The 15168-nt window shown below is 45.9% G+C and overlaps 1 protein-coding gene across 9 annotated transcripts in view; it reads left to right on the top strand.

The window, feature by feature from the left end:
• Window positions 1-15168, top strand: part of RIN2 (Ras and Rab interactor 2) — a 225786-nt gene that overhangs the window by 183725 nt on the left and 26893 nt on the right. For all 9 annotated transcript variants that reach the window (XM_070419847.1, XM_070419840.1, XM_070419838.1 and 6 more), the window contains 2 exons: window positions 8799-9104; window positions 11704-11835. In XM_070419847.1, the coding sequence (XP_070275948.1) occupies window positions 8799-9104; window positions 11704-11835 (438 nt within the window). The remainder of the gene's footprint in view (window positions 1-8798; window positions 9105-11703; window positions 11836-15168) is intronic.

Below are 15168 nucleotides of genomic sequence, written 5' to 3'. Positions count from 1 at the left end.
GGAATTGAGAGCACGAGCCACTTGAAATGCTGCATTGATTGAAATGGAAGCATGACCGTCTTTCAGGCTTTGAAGTACTCTACTCCGGCCAAAAGGACAGCTTGGATTGGCTGTCTTGGTGAGGGGAGCACCGCCTGGAGGAGTCCTCACTGTCCAGGGGGCTCACCCATCGCCTTGCCTCACTCCTCCAGCCTGTCAACAGGGACCAAGTCCTGTAGGCACAGCCCCCGCCCTCTCGCCTGAGGTTCTCGCTAATTGTGCAAGCCAGGGGCTTCTTCCAGAAGCCAACATTCACAGCCCACCTCCTGCCCAGTTAAAGAGTATGTATTACATGCATAGGGTGTTTGTAATAGAACCAAGTAAAAGCCCCCATAATCCCCTCACCCATGTGTGGTTCCTGATGGTTTTCGAAGCACTTTTATGCATAGAATCCACTTAAATCTTCATGCCTTGAGAGGCCCCACTTATTATCCTCATTTTTATAGACTTAGCGAGCTCAAGCCAGCATACACCTGAGACTGAAATCAGCTCTTATGGCTGGCTCTCCTGTATCTCAGGTGGGAGCTCCACTGCCTTTCTCATCTGTTGTATGAGGAGGAAGGACACAACTGTGCAGGTGAAGTCACTCCATAGCAGGCCACCTGAGCCACGTGACTTAACATGGGGGTTGTTACTCTGGATCACCAGCCCATGGTGGAGTCTGTCAGGTTTCTGCTCTGTAAAATTAATGTCCTCTGTGTCCATACTCTCCTCTTCAGAAGCAAACAACTAAGTCCTGCCCACACTCCAGGGATAAGGATAGAACTAAGCTCCAATTCCTGAGGCCAGGGGATTGACATAAATTATTTGGAATTTTTCTGTAAGGAGACTTGGTCTCTCTCCTGCCTTTGCTTTTACTGGCCTTTTACTAGAAGACACTGAAATTAATCTGATGGATTTCATACATAAAATATTACATGAATATAGCCTATACTCCACCCCCATGAGTTGTTTATTGTTCGTTTTCGTTTTTCTCCCCCTTCCCCTTTTGTTGAATTTATTGGGAGGACACTGGTTAACAAAACTATACAGGTCTCTGGCACACAACTCCACACACACCGTGTGCACACTGTGCTGCGTGTTCACCATCCCAAGTCAAGCCTCTGTCCATCACTGTTTATTCTCCCTATACCTTCCTTCACATCCCCCAGCCCCGCCCCCCGAAAATTACCACACTGTTGTCCATGTCCATGAGTTTTTCCCCTATTTTCTTCTTTTTTGCTCAATCTCTCCACCACCCCCATCTCTCCACCCTCCCCCCACCCCAGCTGTCAGCCTGCTCTCTATGTCTATGAGTCTGTCTCTCTTTTGCTTGTTTTTCATAATGCCCTTCCTTGAAGCCCACCAACACAAACAATAATGCAAGCAAATCACCACCTAGTACCTGTCATTTTATTTTGGCGCCATCTCTGCTGGGCTGGTGGAATCTTTATCATTTATTATTAATGGGCCAAAGTATGCATTGCTGACAGTACTTAAAGCATAGCCAGGTACAGGGCACCCCTGCAGGCGGACAGGGACTCTGCAGAACTGGGGCTGGCTTCCCTACAACACCTGGGCCATAGCTGCATCACCAGAGTCACACCTGCTGAATTCTGCAGGGGTAAGGAGAAGAAACAGTTTCCAAGTAGCCTCCCAAAGGCAGGATTTGTAGTTCAATTCAGCAGTCACTTTTGGAGCACATGCTATGGCTGGTCCTTGGACTAGGGACTGCAGGTGGCTCACATCACAACCTCCAAGTCTGGTGTTCAGAGGGCCTTCGTTTGAGGAGAGAAGTCTAGTTTTCTAGAAGTCTATGCCATGGCAAAGGCAAGGAAGAATGCTGAGTTCACAGGAAGGGGGAGGAGGCAAGGAAGAATGCTGAGTTCACGCGTCGGGAAAGGCAATGGGCCCACCAGACACAGGGAACAGCATGTGGAAAGGTGCAGAGGCACAGAGGGCTGCATTCTGTTGGTTCGGCAAGAACACGGGCTATTTGTGGGGGATGTGGGGGAAGAAAGGCAGGGACGCATCCCCAGGAAATGTCTGAGTCTTTAAGGAAGTGGAGAGCATTTTAGAAAGCTCACACCAGTGGAACTCTTTATCAGTCTCTCTAGCTCAGATACCAACCACTCAAATCAGTCGCTGGCCATAAACACCTGCAGACCAGTGTGACCAGCCAGGATGCCAGGGGCCTGGAGTGGCAACATACAGCAGGGACAGCAGCGTGACCGGAGCCTTCCCCAGTTAGTAGAGCAAAACAGTTAGTGGTGAACCAAACCCGCCCTTTACCCAACACACTTTCTCATCTGAAATGGGGCTGGGGCTCTCTGTGCCCAGCACTTTGAAGATACACAGCTGCCCAGGATGTTTGGCTCACTTGAGTTAGGGCCAGAATGAGGCTGTGATAAAACACTGGGAGTTTCAGGGCAGAAAAACCCAGAGGGCCAGACTTCAGATCTTCTGTCTTTGTACCTATGGATGCGAGGGGCTGAGGACGAGTAAGAAGGCATGAGAGAGAGAAAGATGTACAGGAAACTAGGTGGCTTTTCAATTAATTTTTCAAAGCACTTTCAGTTCCCATTTCAAACCAAGCAAACCACAGTTAACACCGAAAACCCCCCCCCAAAAAAACGGGCCTGAACCATTAAATTGTGTCCCTTTTCAAAGGCATATACCACACATTCAAAGGAACACGGGGAATCAATGGTTTTTGCCCACTGACTAGGTGTCCGGTGCATACGAGGGGCTCATTGTGTGAGTTCTCACCCAGCCCTCCCGACAGTCCATCTGGGAACCTCTGAGTGGACCCATTTCACAGATGAGGAATCTGAGACCTGGAAAGGTCATCTTCTTTGAACTCTTAGGTCGCCAAGTAGAAAACGTCTCCTTTGGACTCACATCTGACCCGAGGCCACTGGGACACCCGGTGGTGTGCTTTATGAGTAGTTTGGACAGAAGGTCATCAAAGTGCTGTTGTGGCTGCCTGGGTGTCACATCCCAGCTGCACTGAGATGGGAAGGATCACTTTCTGGGCTGAAAGGCAGGAGTGTGTGAAGGTGCACACAGCTGGGTTGGAAGTCCCAGCTCTGCTGCTGATGAGCTATGTGTACCTGGTCATGTCTTCACATATCTGCGCCTCAGTTTCCTCACATGTAGCACAGTGTCATAGACATCATTGTGCTTGCCCCGCTGACACTCACTTACCTGTTTGGCTTCCAACTGCTAGTACATGTGAAATTTTACCTGACGTGTTCTCGTGCCACCAGGACCCTTGTCCAGGGTAGATAGAAGTACCCTCCGCAGCATCGGGAGCAGCCCTCCCACAGGGTCTGAAGGGAGCGGGTGTATCAATGCCACAGCCACCTCTCCTCCGGTGGGACAGCGCTGAGGCATGCTCTACATCAACAGACGCCAACCAGTGGCCCGAGGACCACTGGTTGTCTGTGAGGTCTGAAAGGTTGGCGATCGCTGCTCTACACCGTGTCTTGGACTTCTTAGCAGAGCTGAGCTCCAGCTGCCCCAGTGATGACTGGCTTAGTGAAACACTACAGCTGCCTTCCCTCTTGTCTCACTTCCACAGTCCACTGCTAGTGCTTCCTGGGCTCACCTCCCAAGTGAACTTCTCATACGCAAGTCCTTGTCTTAGGGTCCGCTTCTGAGAAAACGCAAGCTGAGACAAAGGATGATGTACTCATCTCAGTTGAAGGGGTGGAAAGTATATAATAGTGCTTGGAACTCACTGAGTGTCACCTAGTGTTCAGGTCTCATCCTTAATCCAATTACAGTGGGGCCTTGACTTACGAGTGTCCCGACTAACGAGTTTTTCAAGATACGAGCCGTCTCTCGGCAATTTTTTTGCTTTGAGTTGTGAGCTAAAATTCAGGTTACGAGCCAGCTTCAGATACCCCACCGCTAGTTGGCGCAGAGAATGTCACAGTGAACGCCACAACATCAGCCCAGCGTCACGTGTCATTGTAATGGTGAAAATTGATTTGACATACGAGTAATTTGAGTTATGAGCTCCGGCACAGAACAAATTAAACTAGTAAGTCAAGGCCCCACTGTATACGGCCAAAGCGAAGTACTTGAGCACATAAAGGAAAATCAACTCAGTTTGCCCTTGTACAGAGGGAGCCCCATCATGCCATCTCCTGACTTGTTTGCAGCAGGAACAACCAGGCTTGCATTTCATTCCACCATCCAGGAAGTCATCTGACTTCTACGTCTCCAGCCCCTGTGCATCGTGGGGATGGCACTAGTCCCGACTTCAAAGCGCTAAGTGAGGGTTAGCACGTAGTGAGGCCATATATCTGAGCCCCCTCCGATAGGAACGGCACAAATAGATGCCCAATAAATGTTAGCAATTATAAACGTTTGAGTTTCCTACGAAAAAGGCCCATCTCTTGTCATGAGCTTCTATTTGTACTGCTTTACTTTGGAAAATTATCAGAATTCTAGAACCCTCATCAACCAAGAGGCGATATCTTTGTCACATAACCTTAGGTTGCAGTCTGTACATTTTGAATGATCCGTTGTTTAGACTCTGGGTTCTGTTAGAATCCCCTGGAGAATATTTATTTTGTTTTGTGTTAGGAACCAATCAGGTGCAGACAGCTAGTTCTGTCTTGCCTTCTGTGAGCGATGATGCCTCTGGCAGTTCCAAAGTTCGAGGCAATGACAGTGAGAGAAGTGAAGTGACTTGGCCAAGGCTACTTAGAAAGGGAGAGTTGGGCTGGCTGCCAGGCCTCATGCTTTCCAAGACACACATTTTCTCCGGACTTCACCTTCACCTCTCGGGCTCTCACTTCCCCCTAGACAGCATTGGGCAAGCATGGCCCAGTCTTGTGATGATTCCTTTCTGATGTCTGGCCTTCTCTGGAACCACGCTGTCAGTCAGAGTGAAGCAACAGGGCGAAGGCATCTGTCTTCCCTTCCTAATAGGGGAGTGATCACTCATAGCGCGGGAGGGAGACACACGAACCTTCTTATAAATAACCACATCAGGTCCCATTAAGGCGAGGAGCATTCGAGGAACTGCCATGCTCTGTACCATTCCCCTTACGGATGAGCACTGGGGACACAGACTGTAATTTACGAGAAATGTGACCCTTCCTCCCCGGGTGCTTGTTTGTTTTCTCTGAGCTAATCCTCATTCTGAAAGATTTTCTGTTCCTTTTGTTTACTCAAATCACTTTCCCCTGATCCTTCCCAAACAGAACCTGTTTTTCTTATTAGAGAAAACCAGCTGGGTACCAGGTCCCTTGGACTTTAATATTCCATCGATCTATAATAAGGATTTGGGGTGGGGGTTGGGAGTAAAGTCCTGAATAACAAGCAAAGAGAGCAGTCTTATCTATAATAATAAAAGCATGATATGCTAATTAGACCGGATGACCTTCCAGATGAAGTCGGGGCATCGAGGGAAGCCCAGGTCCTGGGTGCCAGAGGGAAGCCGGTGCCAGCAGCCGGCGGGAGGAAGGCCTACTCTTGCATGATTTTCATGCATCGGGCCTCTAGTTTCTAAATAATGGCCTTTAAAACTGGACTAAAAAAAAAAAATCTAACACTGGGAAATTTGTTTTTCATTCTGAGTTTCAAAACAATAGGCACTTGGCCATGGATCCTAGGTTTCAGCCCTCCTTACAGATTTCCACAGCCCCATCCATGGGTAAGGGTGGAGTTTACGGCTTAGAGGCTGCCTAAGGGACCTACCTGCTCAGCTGGCTGAGACTGAGCTTGTGGCTGGTCTCCCCCAGGAACAGCACAGCGCCTTCTGGAGACAGTTTGTGTTAATGGTCTGACCCAGACATGACCTGGCTCACTGTGATATTTACAGTTGCCCTTCAGGTTCAAGGAGAAAATCCCAGGCTGGTCTCCAGCTGTTTCTGTTTGTTTGATGTGTACGGCGTTACTGAAGTTTAACTTACATCCATATAGTGTGCATATCTTAAGGGCTCAGCTGGACCAATTTTGATGTGTACACACATGTAGCCACCACCCAGATCCAGATATAGAGCACCTTCACCCCCTGGAAGGGTCTCCCCACAGCCCATTTATTCCTCGGGGTAACTGCTATCCTGCCTCTGTCCTCATAGATTCCTTTTGCCTATTTTTGAACTTTATATAAAAGAAATGCTAAAGGAGATCCTCTTAAGTCTGCTCCTTCTATGCAGCATTATGTCTGCGAGGGTCATCCCGTTGCATCTGGAGCAGCAGTGTCCTGTTTTTCATGAATGAATCTTCCATTGTCTGAGTCCCACTGTACAAATAGATCCTTGTATCCGTTCCATTGGGATGGGCCATTAGAAATGATGCTGCTATCAACATTCATGTACAGTCCTAGTTAATGATTGACATGACTTCCCTCCCCCTTGGGTGACCTCATTCTAACAGAGTCACTTATACTCACTAATGTAGCTTTTGGAACCTTTGGATAGAGAGGAATAAACTGGTGAATATTCATCAAGAACTTTAGAATTAAGAGATTATTTACTTTGAAAAGCAATAGGATTGATTGTTTAAAATAGGTGTGCAGCCCTAACCAGTTTGGCTCAGTGGATAGAGCATCGGCCTGCAGACTGGAGGGTCCCAGGTTCTATTCCGGTCAAGGGCATGTATGTTGGTTGCGGGCACATCTCCAATAGGGGGTGTGCAGGAGGCAGCTGATCGATGTTTCTCTTTCATCAATGTTTCTAACTCTCTATTCCTCTCTGTAAAAAAAATCAATAAAATATATTTTAAAAAATAAAATAGGTGTGCAGCCTCAAGCAAGTCATTAGACATCTCCAAACCTCAGTTTTCTCATCTAGAAAATGTCTATAATGTCAATATTATGCAAAAACAATAGAGTTGTGCCTGGCTGGCATGACTCAGTGATTGAGCTTCAACCTATGAACCAGGAGGTCATGGTTCAATTCCTTGTCAGGGCACATGCCCAAGCTGTAGGCTCAACCCCCAGTGGGGGCGGTATACAGGAGGCAGCCAATCAATGATTCTCTTCTCATCATTGATGTTTTTATCTCTCTCTTCCTCTCCCTTCCTCTCTGAAATCAATAAATAAATATATATTTTTAAAGTAATAGAGTTGTAAGAATTAGATGACATAATAAAATAAAGCACTTCGAGCCTTTCCCAACTGAGGGCTCAGCATGAATTGCTATTATTGACTTTTCATCGTCATAAAAAAAGTAAAGTCAAAGATGCTATGAAGTTGCACAAGATTACTAACACAACATAACCGATGGAGACCAAGTAATCTGTTTTAATGCCAAAAGTCAAGTAAAAATGTGATTTTTCTTCTTACTTTATAACTTCTTCTGCTTCAAGCTGAATCTCTCTAGTTAAATAAAGCCCTTTGTTTAAACAAAGCGATCTCCTGAATTGGATATGGAAGTGGAACAGGGAAAAACTTGGGCTGGGGAAGCTGATTACTGCGGGGTCAGCATCAACTACAGGCATCCTTTAATTTAGGTTATGGGAAATTGTTTTCGGTGTTTGTGTATCTGCCTTAGATTTCCTTGTCCTTGACCTCCTAATAATAGGTGATAATTTGGATTCAATGTGATCTAATCCAGTGTCAGGAATTCCAAAGGCCAGAGAGATAACTCAACCATCCCCAGTCATATAAATAAATGGACCCATGTGCCCCCAAATGAAATCACATTAAAGTGTCAGATATTAGGTGTGATTACTACCCAGGTAGTTTTGATGGAATAAGCAAACATTTGAGATTGGAAGGCTGATGTTGAAAGAGCAGAGAGCTTATTATTGTAGAAATCATCTTCAGTCTGATCCCCAGGTCTGTGGTCCTTCCTGGTCATTTTGCTGTCGGCCAAGAAGGCTACTCCATTGGATGACCGTTCAAAGGAAGAGAGAGAAAACATGCCTCCCACCTAAAGGTGTTTCCTAACTCTAAACAAAAACACACCCAAAACCTTTTACTTTTTATTTTGAAATCATTTAAGACTTACAGAAAAGTTGCAGAAATGTACTAAGAAATCATGTCTTCTCTTTGCCCAGATTCCCAGAATGTTAGTGCCTTGTCACATTCGAATCATTCTCCTTCCTCTCTTTGTTCTCTCCCTCCCCCCCCCCCCTTCATTTTTCTGGACCATTTGAGAGATAATTCAGACATTATGTCCTTACTCTACGTGTGTATTCCCTAAAAACAAAAACATTCTGTTAAAAATTACAGTAAAATTAACACTGCTTCAGTGTTAACACTATTACCTGATCTGCAGACTTGATTCAAATCTAATGTCCCACTCATATCCTTTATAACAAATGAAATAAAGAATTATTATTTTTTAGTCCAGAATCCAATCTAAGATAACATATGTATTTAGTTGAATTTATTTCCTCAGAACACATCTTAAGGGATCTTGAACCCTTGCTATTAGAAAATCCCTCCATCAAAATAATATTTGCTTACCTGTCAACACAGTGATCCATGGAAGAACTGGGTCAAAAGACTGTCTTCTAAAATATTTGCCTGTGCTTATGGGGGGAGGGGGCATAAAAGTAGTTAAAATAAATATAGTTCATTGCATTGATCGTATGCAAGAGAAACTGAGAAGGTTTTTTTCTTCCTGGCTTTACGGAAGAAAAGGTGGAGTGAAATACTGCTGCTAAGTTGTGTGGGTTGCGTGGGTGTGAAGTTACACCTTGCCTGCCTTCTAACCAATGCATAGAGTTGCAGATGTCCATCCCCAGGAAGCAGAGCTGCGCTGCTTCTTTCTGCAGACAATGGTCACAGTAGCTGCACTTTTCTTTGGCAGATGTGGTGTTGGAAAAAGCCATGCACAAGTGCATCTTGAAGCCCCTGAAAGGGCATGTGGAGGCCATGCTGAAGGACTTTCACATGGCCGACGGCTCGTGGAAACAGCTCAAGGAGAACCTGCAGCTCGTGCGGCAGAGGAATCCCCAGGAGCTGGGCGTCTTCGCCCCGACCCCCGATTTCGTGGACGTGGAGAAAATCAAAGTCAAGTTCATGACTATGCAGAAGATGTATTCGCCAGAAAAGAAAGTCATGCTGCTGTTGAGGGTCTGCAAGCTTATTTACACTGTCATGGAGAGCAACTCAGGTGAGGCCGCCACTTCCCACCAGGGCCGGTGACCAGAGCTTTCTGATTCCCCATTTCTCTTTCAATCTCGTGATTCTCACCAAGCGGCTCAGAAAAATACAAGCGTTACTCTAGTGTCTGGCAAATTAGTCACATGCACGCAACAGATGAATAGCACCAAAAGCGTAATCGAATGAGGGCAACAAGGTGTTTGCGATGCCAGTTTATTAAAGATTTAGTGTAGAGGAGCGAATACATGTGCAGTCTCTGGAGTCCCAGTTTAAATCCTAGCTTTGCCAATGAGTTCATTGACTGGGGGACTCTGGCCGCCTTGCTTTGCCTTCTAAGGTGCAGTGTCTGCACCTGTTGTTGGCTATGACCCTTTCCTTCATAAGGTGGGTGTTAGATGGGACAAGGCCTGAGTAGCCCCGAGTGCAATGGAAATATTAGCGATGATCACGACTACATTTTGGCCAGTGAGGTTTTGTGTTAAGTGATCTACAGCATGTGTCAGAAACACAGAGCATCCAGTAGTGATGCAGTTTCATTACAGCCATTTCATTGGCTCTCCCTTCTTTGCCACAAGCTAAAGCAATGTCCTTAGAATTTCTATTTTAACTCTTTACAATGGGAAGGAAGCCCTGGGACTCCCTGTGCTGCCTCTTGTAGATCATAACTGTGACTCATACGCAGAGATCGAGCCCCACATTGTTCTAGGTCTTTGGGGAGCCTATTGTAATTCTGTGAGTGACTACCACCTTTTCCTCTAAGTCAGTGGTTCTCAACCTTGGCTGCACATTAGAATCACCTGGGAATCTTTTTAAAATCCTGACTTCTGGGCCTCATCCTCCGGAAATTCTGTTTCTTTGTTACTCATGTTGTGGCCCCACCCCATAACAAAGAAACAGAATTTCCGGAGGATGAGGCCCAGAAATCAGGATTTTAAAAAGATTCCCAGGTGATTCTAATGTGCAGCCAAGGTTGAGAACCACTGATCTAAGTGAAACTGCTTCTTGGAGAAGGACAGAGAGCAAACACAGGCCCTGCTAACCACGCCTTGTGTGTGTTATCATGGAAATGTGCGCGCATTCAAATTGTTGAGGAAACACGTTAATGCCTGAGCTCTTGGGCTAGCCATGGTAGCAGATGAACATCACCTCTTAATTTCACCAGCATATTTGACGTATAGAAAATATATTTGTGTAGCTCATGAAATCATGTCAGAAAGATCCCAGAAAACACCTGCACAGGGTTATGTTCTTCTGAAGCAGTTTCTCAACCTCAGCCCTGATGACATCCTCACCAGATAACTCTTTGTCGTGGGAGCTGTCTGTTTCCTGTAAGTTTACCGCTGGATGCCATTTGCACCCCCACCCCCCAGTCCCAACAGTAAAAATGCCTCTAGATCAGCGGTTCTCAACCTGTGGGTTTCGACCCCTTTGGGAGTCGAACGACCCTTTCACAGGGGTCGCCTAAGGCCATCGGAAAACACATATATAATTACAAATTGTTTTTGTGATTAATCACTATGCTTTAATTATGTTCAATTTGTAACAATGAAAATACATCCTGCATATCAGATATTTACATTACGATTCATAACAGTAGCAAAATTACAGTTATGAAGTAGCAACGAAAATAATTTTATGGTTGGGGGTCACCACAACATGAGGAACTGTATTAAAGGGTCGAGGCATTAGGAAGATTGAGAACCATTGCTCTAGATAAAGCCAGTTTCCCCTGGGGGCAAAGTCACACCCCATCCCCATTCCCACCCCTCATTGAGAATCACCACGGTCATGAAAAATAGCAATAAGGACTAAGATTTTTCTGCCATTTATTAATCGTGTGGATCTATGCAACACAGGCTGGATTCACACATTTAAATGAATCAACCTTGCCAAAACCGGTTTGGCTTAGTGGATAGAGCGTCGGCCTGCGGACTGAAAGGTCCCGGGTTCGATTCCGGTCAAGGGCATGTACCTTGGTTGCGGGCACATCCCCAGTGGAAGATGTGCATGAGGCAGCTGGTCGATGTTTCTCTCTCATCGATGTTTCTGACTCTTTATCTCTCTCCCTTCCTCTCTGTAAAAAATCAATAAAATATATAAAAAAAAAAAAAAAAAAAAAAATGAATCAACCTTGTGTTCCCGTGGAGCAGAGAGCTACCTCTATTCCTGGTTTGAATGTGCTCCTGTCATGATGTTTGGGATTGACTTGCACAGGAAGCAGTAGGAAACAGGACACAGAGGGGTGACATAATAAGCAGATCCTCTGTAAACTGGCTTGTGACATTACTTGCTGCAAGTTAGACGGTTTGAGGTTACTGGGTCCTATTGCATGACGCTGTAACTCCCGGTCGTGGGGAGGAAGAACACCTTTCCCCTGTTCATTGACTCCTAGAAGCTCACGCTGAAGCTGTGAGTTGGGGCTGGTCTGGGACATGCGCAGCCCGGAGGGGTGTGGGCGACACCGGATTCCAGAAACGCCCACCTCTGCCTGTGAATAGCACATTGCCCCAGGATGACTCCCCACTGTCTAATAAAAGCAGCAAGCAGGAGATGGAAGCAAGAAATGCTGGTAAAAATATTCCTGTCTTCCCCTTTCCTCCTACTCCCAGGGAGGATGTATGGCGCCGACGACTTCCTACCAGTCCTGACCTATGTCATAGCTCAGTGCGACATGCTGGAACTGGACACGGAAATCGAGTACATGATGGAGCTCTTAGACCCTTCGCTGTTGCACGGAGAAGGTAGCGTACATTCGGGAAGGTGGGAGGAACTGGGTGCTGAGGGGGGATTTTGTTTTTGTTGTTGAGATGAAGTTCACATAACAAAATCAGCTCTTTTAAAGTGAACTATTTGGTGGCATGTAGTACACTCACATGTTGTGTAATCCACCACTTTTTTCTAGCCCCCAAAACGTACCCCAAAGTAGCCCTGGCCGTATGGCTCAGTTGGTCGGAGCATCATCCTATACACAAAAAGGTTTCGAGTTCGATTGGTTATGGGAAGCAACCAATCGCTGTTTCTCTCTCTCTCCCTTCTTCTCTCTCTAAAAATCAGTAAAACGTATCTTCAGGTGAGGATTAAGCAATTTTTAAAGACATATATACCCCCGCAAATAAAACCCTGTACCTATTAAGCACTTATGTGGGAGCTTTTTAGAAATCCTAAGGATTAAGTCTAATTTTAATTTAAAAGAATGTGCTGACTTTTTTTCTAACAACAAAAGTAATACACAGTCATTGTAGAAAATTTGGAAACATTAGAAAAACACAAAAAAATGTAACCCTGCCATGATTACACTTCACCAAGATGGGTTGATTGCAATAAAAAAAAATGTTGTTCAATAGAATAAATGGTATTTCGAAAAAAGAAATAGTTTCTTCGCTTTCAAGAGGAAACCGTAAACATTTGTTAGAGAATATTTCCACTGTCAGGAGAATGTCCTGCTGTTATTTGGTTTTCATCATTTTTTAAAGAGTTGGTGTTCAAGATGAAAACAGCATTGATTTTCTCTTTTATTTAAAAAAATAGTGTCTGCTCTTGGTTAAAATAAAAAGACAGTGGAGTTAAAATCTGGGCAGTTCGCTTTTGATTTATCTTGGCAGTTCAGTTTTCTTCTTGTGCCTGCCTGACACCAACGTATCTTAGCCGAAATGCCTTCTCCTTACACACTAGTTAGGTATTTTGCCATGGAAATAAGTTGGATGAAAAGCAGAAATAACTGGGACTCTTGTGTGGGCTTGTCTTTTTAAAGGAGAACCAATCAGGGCCTGTGCATTGTGAACCCGGGTCATCCGTTTTCATGTGTCCCCTGAGTTCTGAATTGTTGCCTATACTTTTTTTTTTTTTTCCGTCTTTTCTCCCCTGAGTTTTAGTCCAGGCTTGAGTGAAAGGTCCGGGGGCTGATAGGATTCCCCAGGGGATGCGTCATACTTGCATTTTCCCCGAAGGGAACTTAAATGTATCGTCATCCCCACAGCATGTTGCTTAGTTTCCTACCGTTGGCCTTTCTTACCAGGTCTGTCCTCCTCCTGGGAGCCCATAAGGGACACCCTTCCCACCTCTCTAGGGCTAGTGCTGACTCAGGATTAGGGAAAATACCTTCCATCCCGTCCCTCCACCCTAGACAGATATGAATGAGCCTCTTTCATCCCTCTCCCCTCTTGCCTGTTTATCGCCCCTCATTTTCATTCACAACCTGAGCCACCAAGGCCCTGCCTGGAGCTTTCCTTACCTGCTCTGCCCTGGGTTTTGATGGGGGGTGGGGGGGAGGGGTTTTGTCCAGTGACCAAGAGAGAAGCACCCAGGCCATCATGCTTACATTTTGCATCATTATTACATATTGCATCATTTTTGGAATTTTGTGTGCATCCAGGTTTGTTGTTGTTTTTAGCTCTGATCATGTTTAATTCTAGTGATAAGTATGTCACATTCTTGGCACTTGAGGGAAAGAGCATGCCAGTTCCACTCAGAAAATTACCATTCCGTTGCTGACCATGTGTGCTTGGGACAAACATATGCTTACACCTGGTGGCCCGAGGGTCTAGACAGCCAGTTCCTGCCACCTCTCCCAGCCTTTCCCCAAGGGAAGACACTGCCCCGGACACTGTGTCGATGACAGATGAGCAGTTTGCTGTCCTCACCTCCGGGAATCACACATGAGAGACACAAGGGCCCAGCTGGTGAACATACAGCGCAGCCTGTGAGCCCATGCCCAACTGGAGCCTGCTTCCACAGAGATGTGTCTCGGGCTTCTTGGCTGCCTGCCGGGGGAGAGCAGGGCAGCCCAGTCGGCTTGGCTGTGGTTACAGACCAGGCCTGCGTGTCAGGGAACTGAAGCTCTGTGACCAGCAGCAAGAAGCTGCTGAGCAGAGAGCCACATCACCGACCCGGCCCTCGAGGCCAGCCCAAGGCCCTTTGGTTTGCAGGGCAACAGCCCACATATCTTCTGCTGCTTATGCGGGGAGTTTCATTGACGGAAAAAGCAGCAGAGAACCCTTTTACGTGCACAGCTCTTGTGGTAGGGTTATAGTTTTGCTGAAATGTAAACCTTCCTCTAATGGCATCCTCATGTTTCAAAAGTGTGGTCAGTTTTGTGCTTCCAGCATTTTGAGTTTTCTCCTTGTGGCCTGAACAGATCACAGCTATGGAGTCTAAATTTTTTTTTTCCTTTTTCCCCATTGGCCTCTCCCCAGCTGCTCCCACCCCCCAGCACATGCCCTCACCCCCTAGTGTCTGTGTCCATTGATTATGCTTATATGCATGCATACAAGTCCATTGGTTGATCTCTTACCCCTGCCCCCCCACCCCCAACCCTCCTCTGCCTTCCCTCTGAGGTTTGATGGTCTGTTCAATGCTTGTATTGTCTCTGGATCTATGAAGTCTAAAATTTGATTCCAAAGGAAACACCCTTCCCCCAAAACTTGATTGCAACAGTCCCTCCAAGTCCCAGCTCTAAGACACCTCTTTCTTGAATATTTAAGTTGATATTGATTTCTCCTGAAATTCTGTGGCATTTAAATGTACTACTGCATTTCACGGTCAATCATGTGCTGATTTGTTTTTAGAACAAATACTTAGTAAAAATCAACTACTCACAGTTCTGAATTAGTGTGTGGAGCTACCTTGGGGAACTTACCCCCAGCTGGTGGGGCCATGAAACTATTCAAATAACTCTAAACAAAAAACCTGACATGTGATCTGTGCATGGAGAGTGCATTGTTCAGAGTGGTCTAGATGATGCTCCCATTAAAAATTCCCAGCCCTGGCTGGTTTTGCTCAGTGAATAGAGCATCAGCCTGAAGACTAAAGGGTTGTGGGTTCTATTCCGGTCAAGGGCACGTACTTCGATTGCAGCCTGGATCCCTGGCCCCAGTTGGGGCGCATATGAGAGTCAACCAATCAATGTGTCTCTCTCACATTGAAGATTCTCTCTGTGTGTCTTTCCCCCATTCCTTTCACTCTCTCTAAAAATCAATGGGGGAAAAAATATCCCTGGGTGAGGATTAACAAAAAACAAAACTAACCCCCAAACCTCCATCCGTGACCTGAAAACCACAAAGGTGTTCTCTTTCTCA

Source organism: Myotis yumanensis, unplaced genomic scaffold (genome assembly GCF_028538775.1).
Source record: "Myotis yumanensis isolate MYYU_CA2020_CCGP unplaced genomic scaffold, mMyoYum1.0.hap1 SCAF_7, whole genome shotgun sequence".
In the NCBI taxonomy this organism is placed as follows: Eukaryota; Metazoa; Chordata; class Mammalia; order Chiroptera; family Vespertilionidae; genus Myotis; species Myotis yumanensis.
The sequence above is the reverse complement of the archived record's forward strand: the minus strand, read 5'-3'. Positions and strand labels throughout refer to the sequence as shown.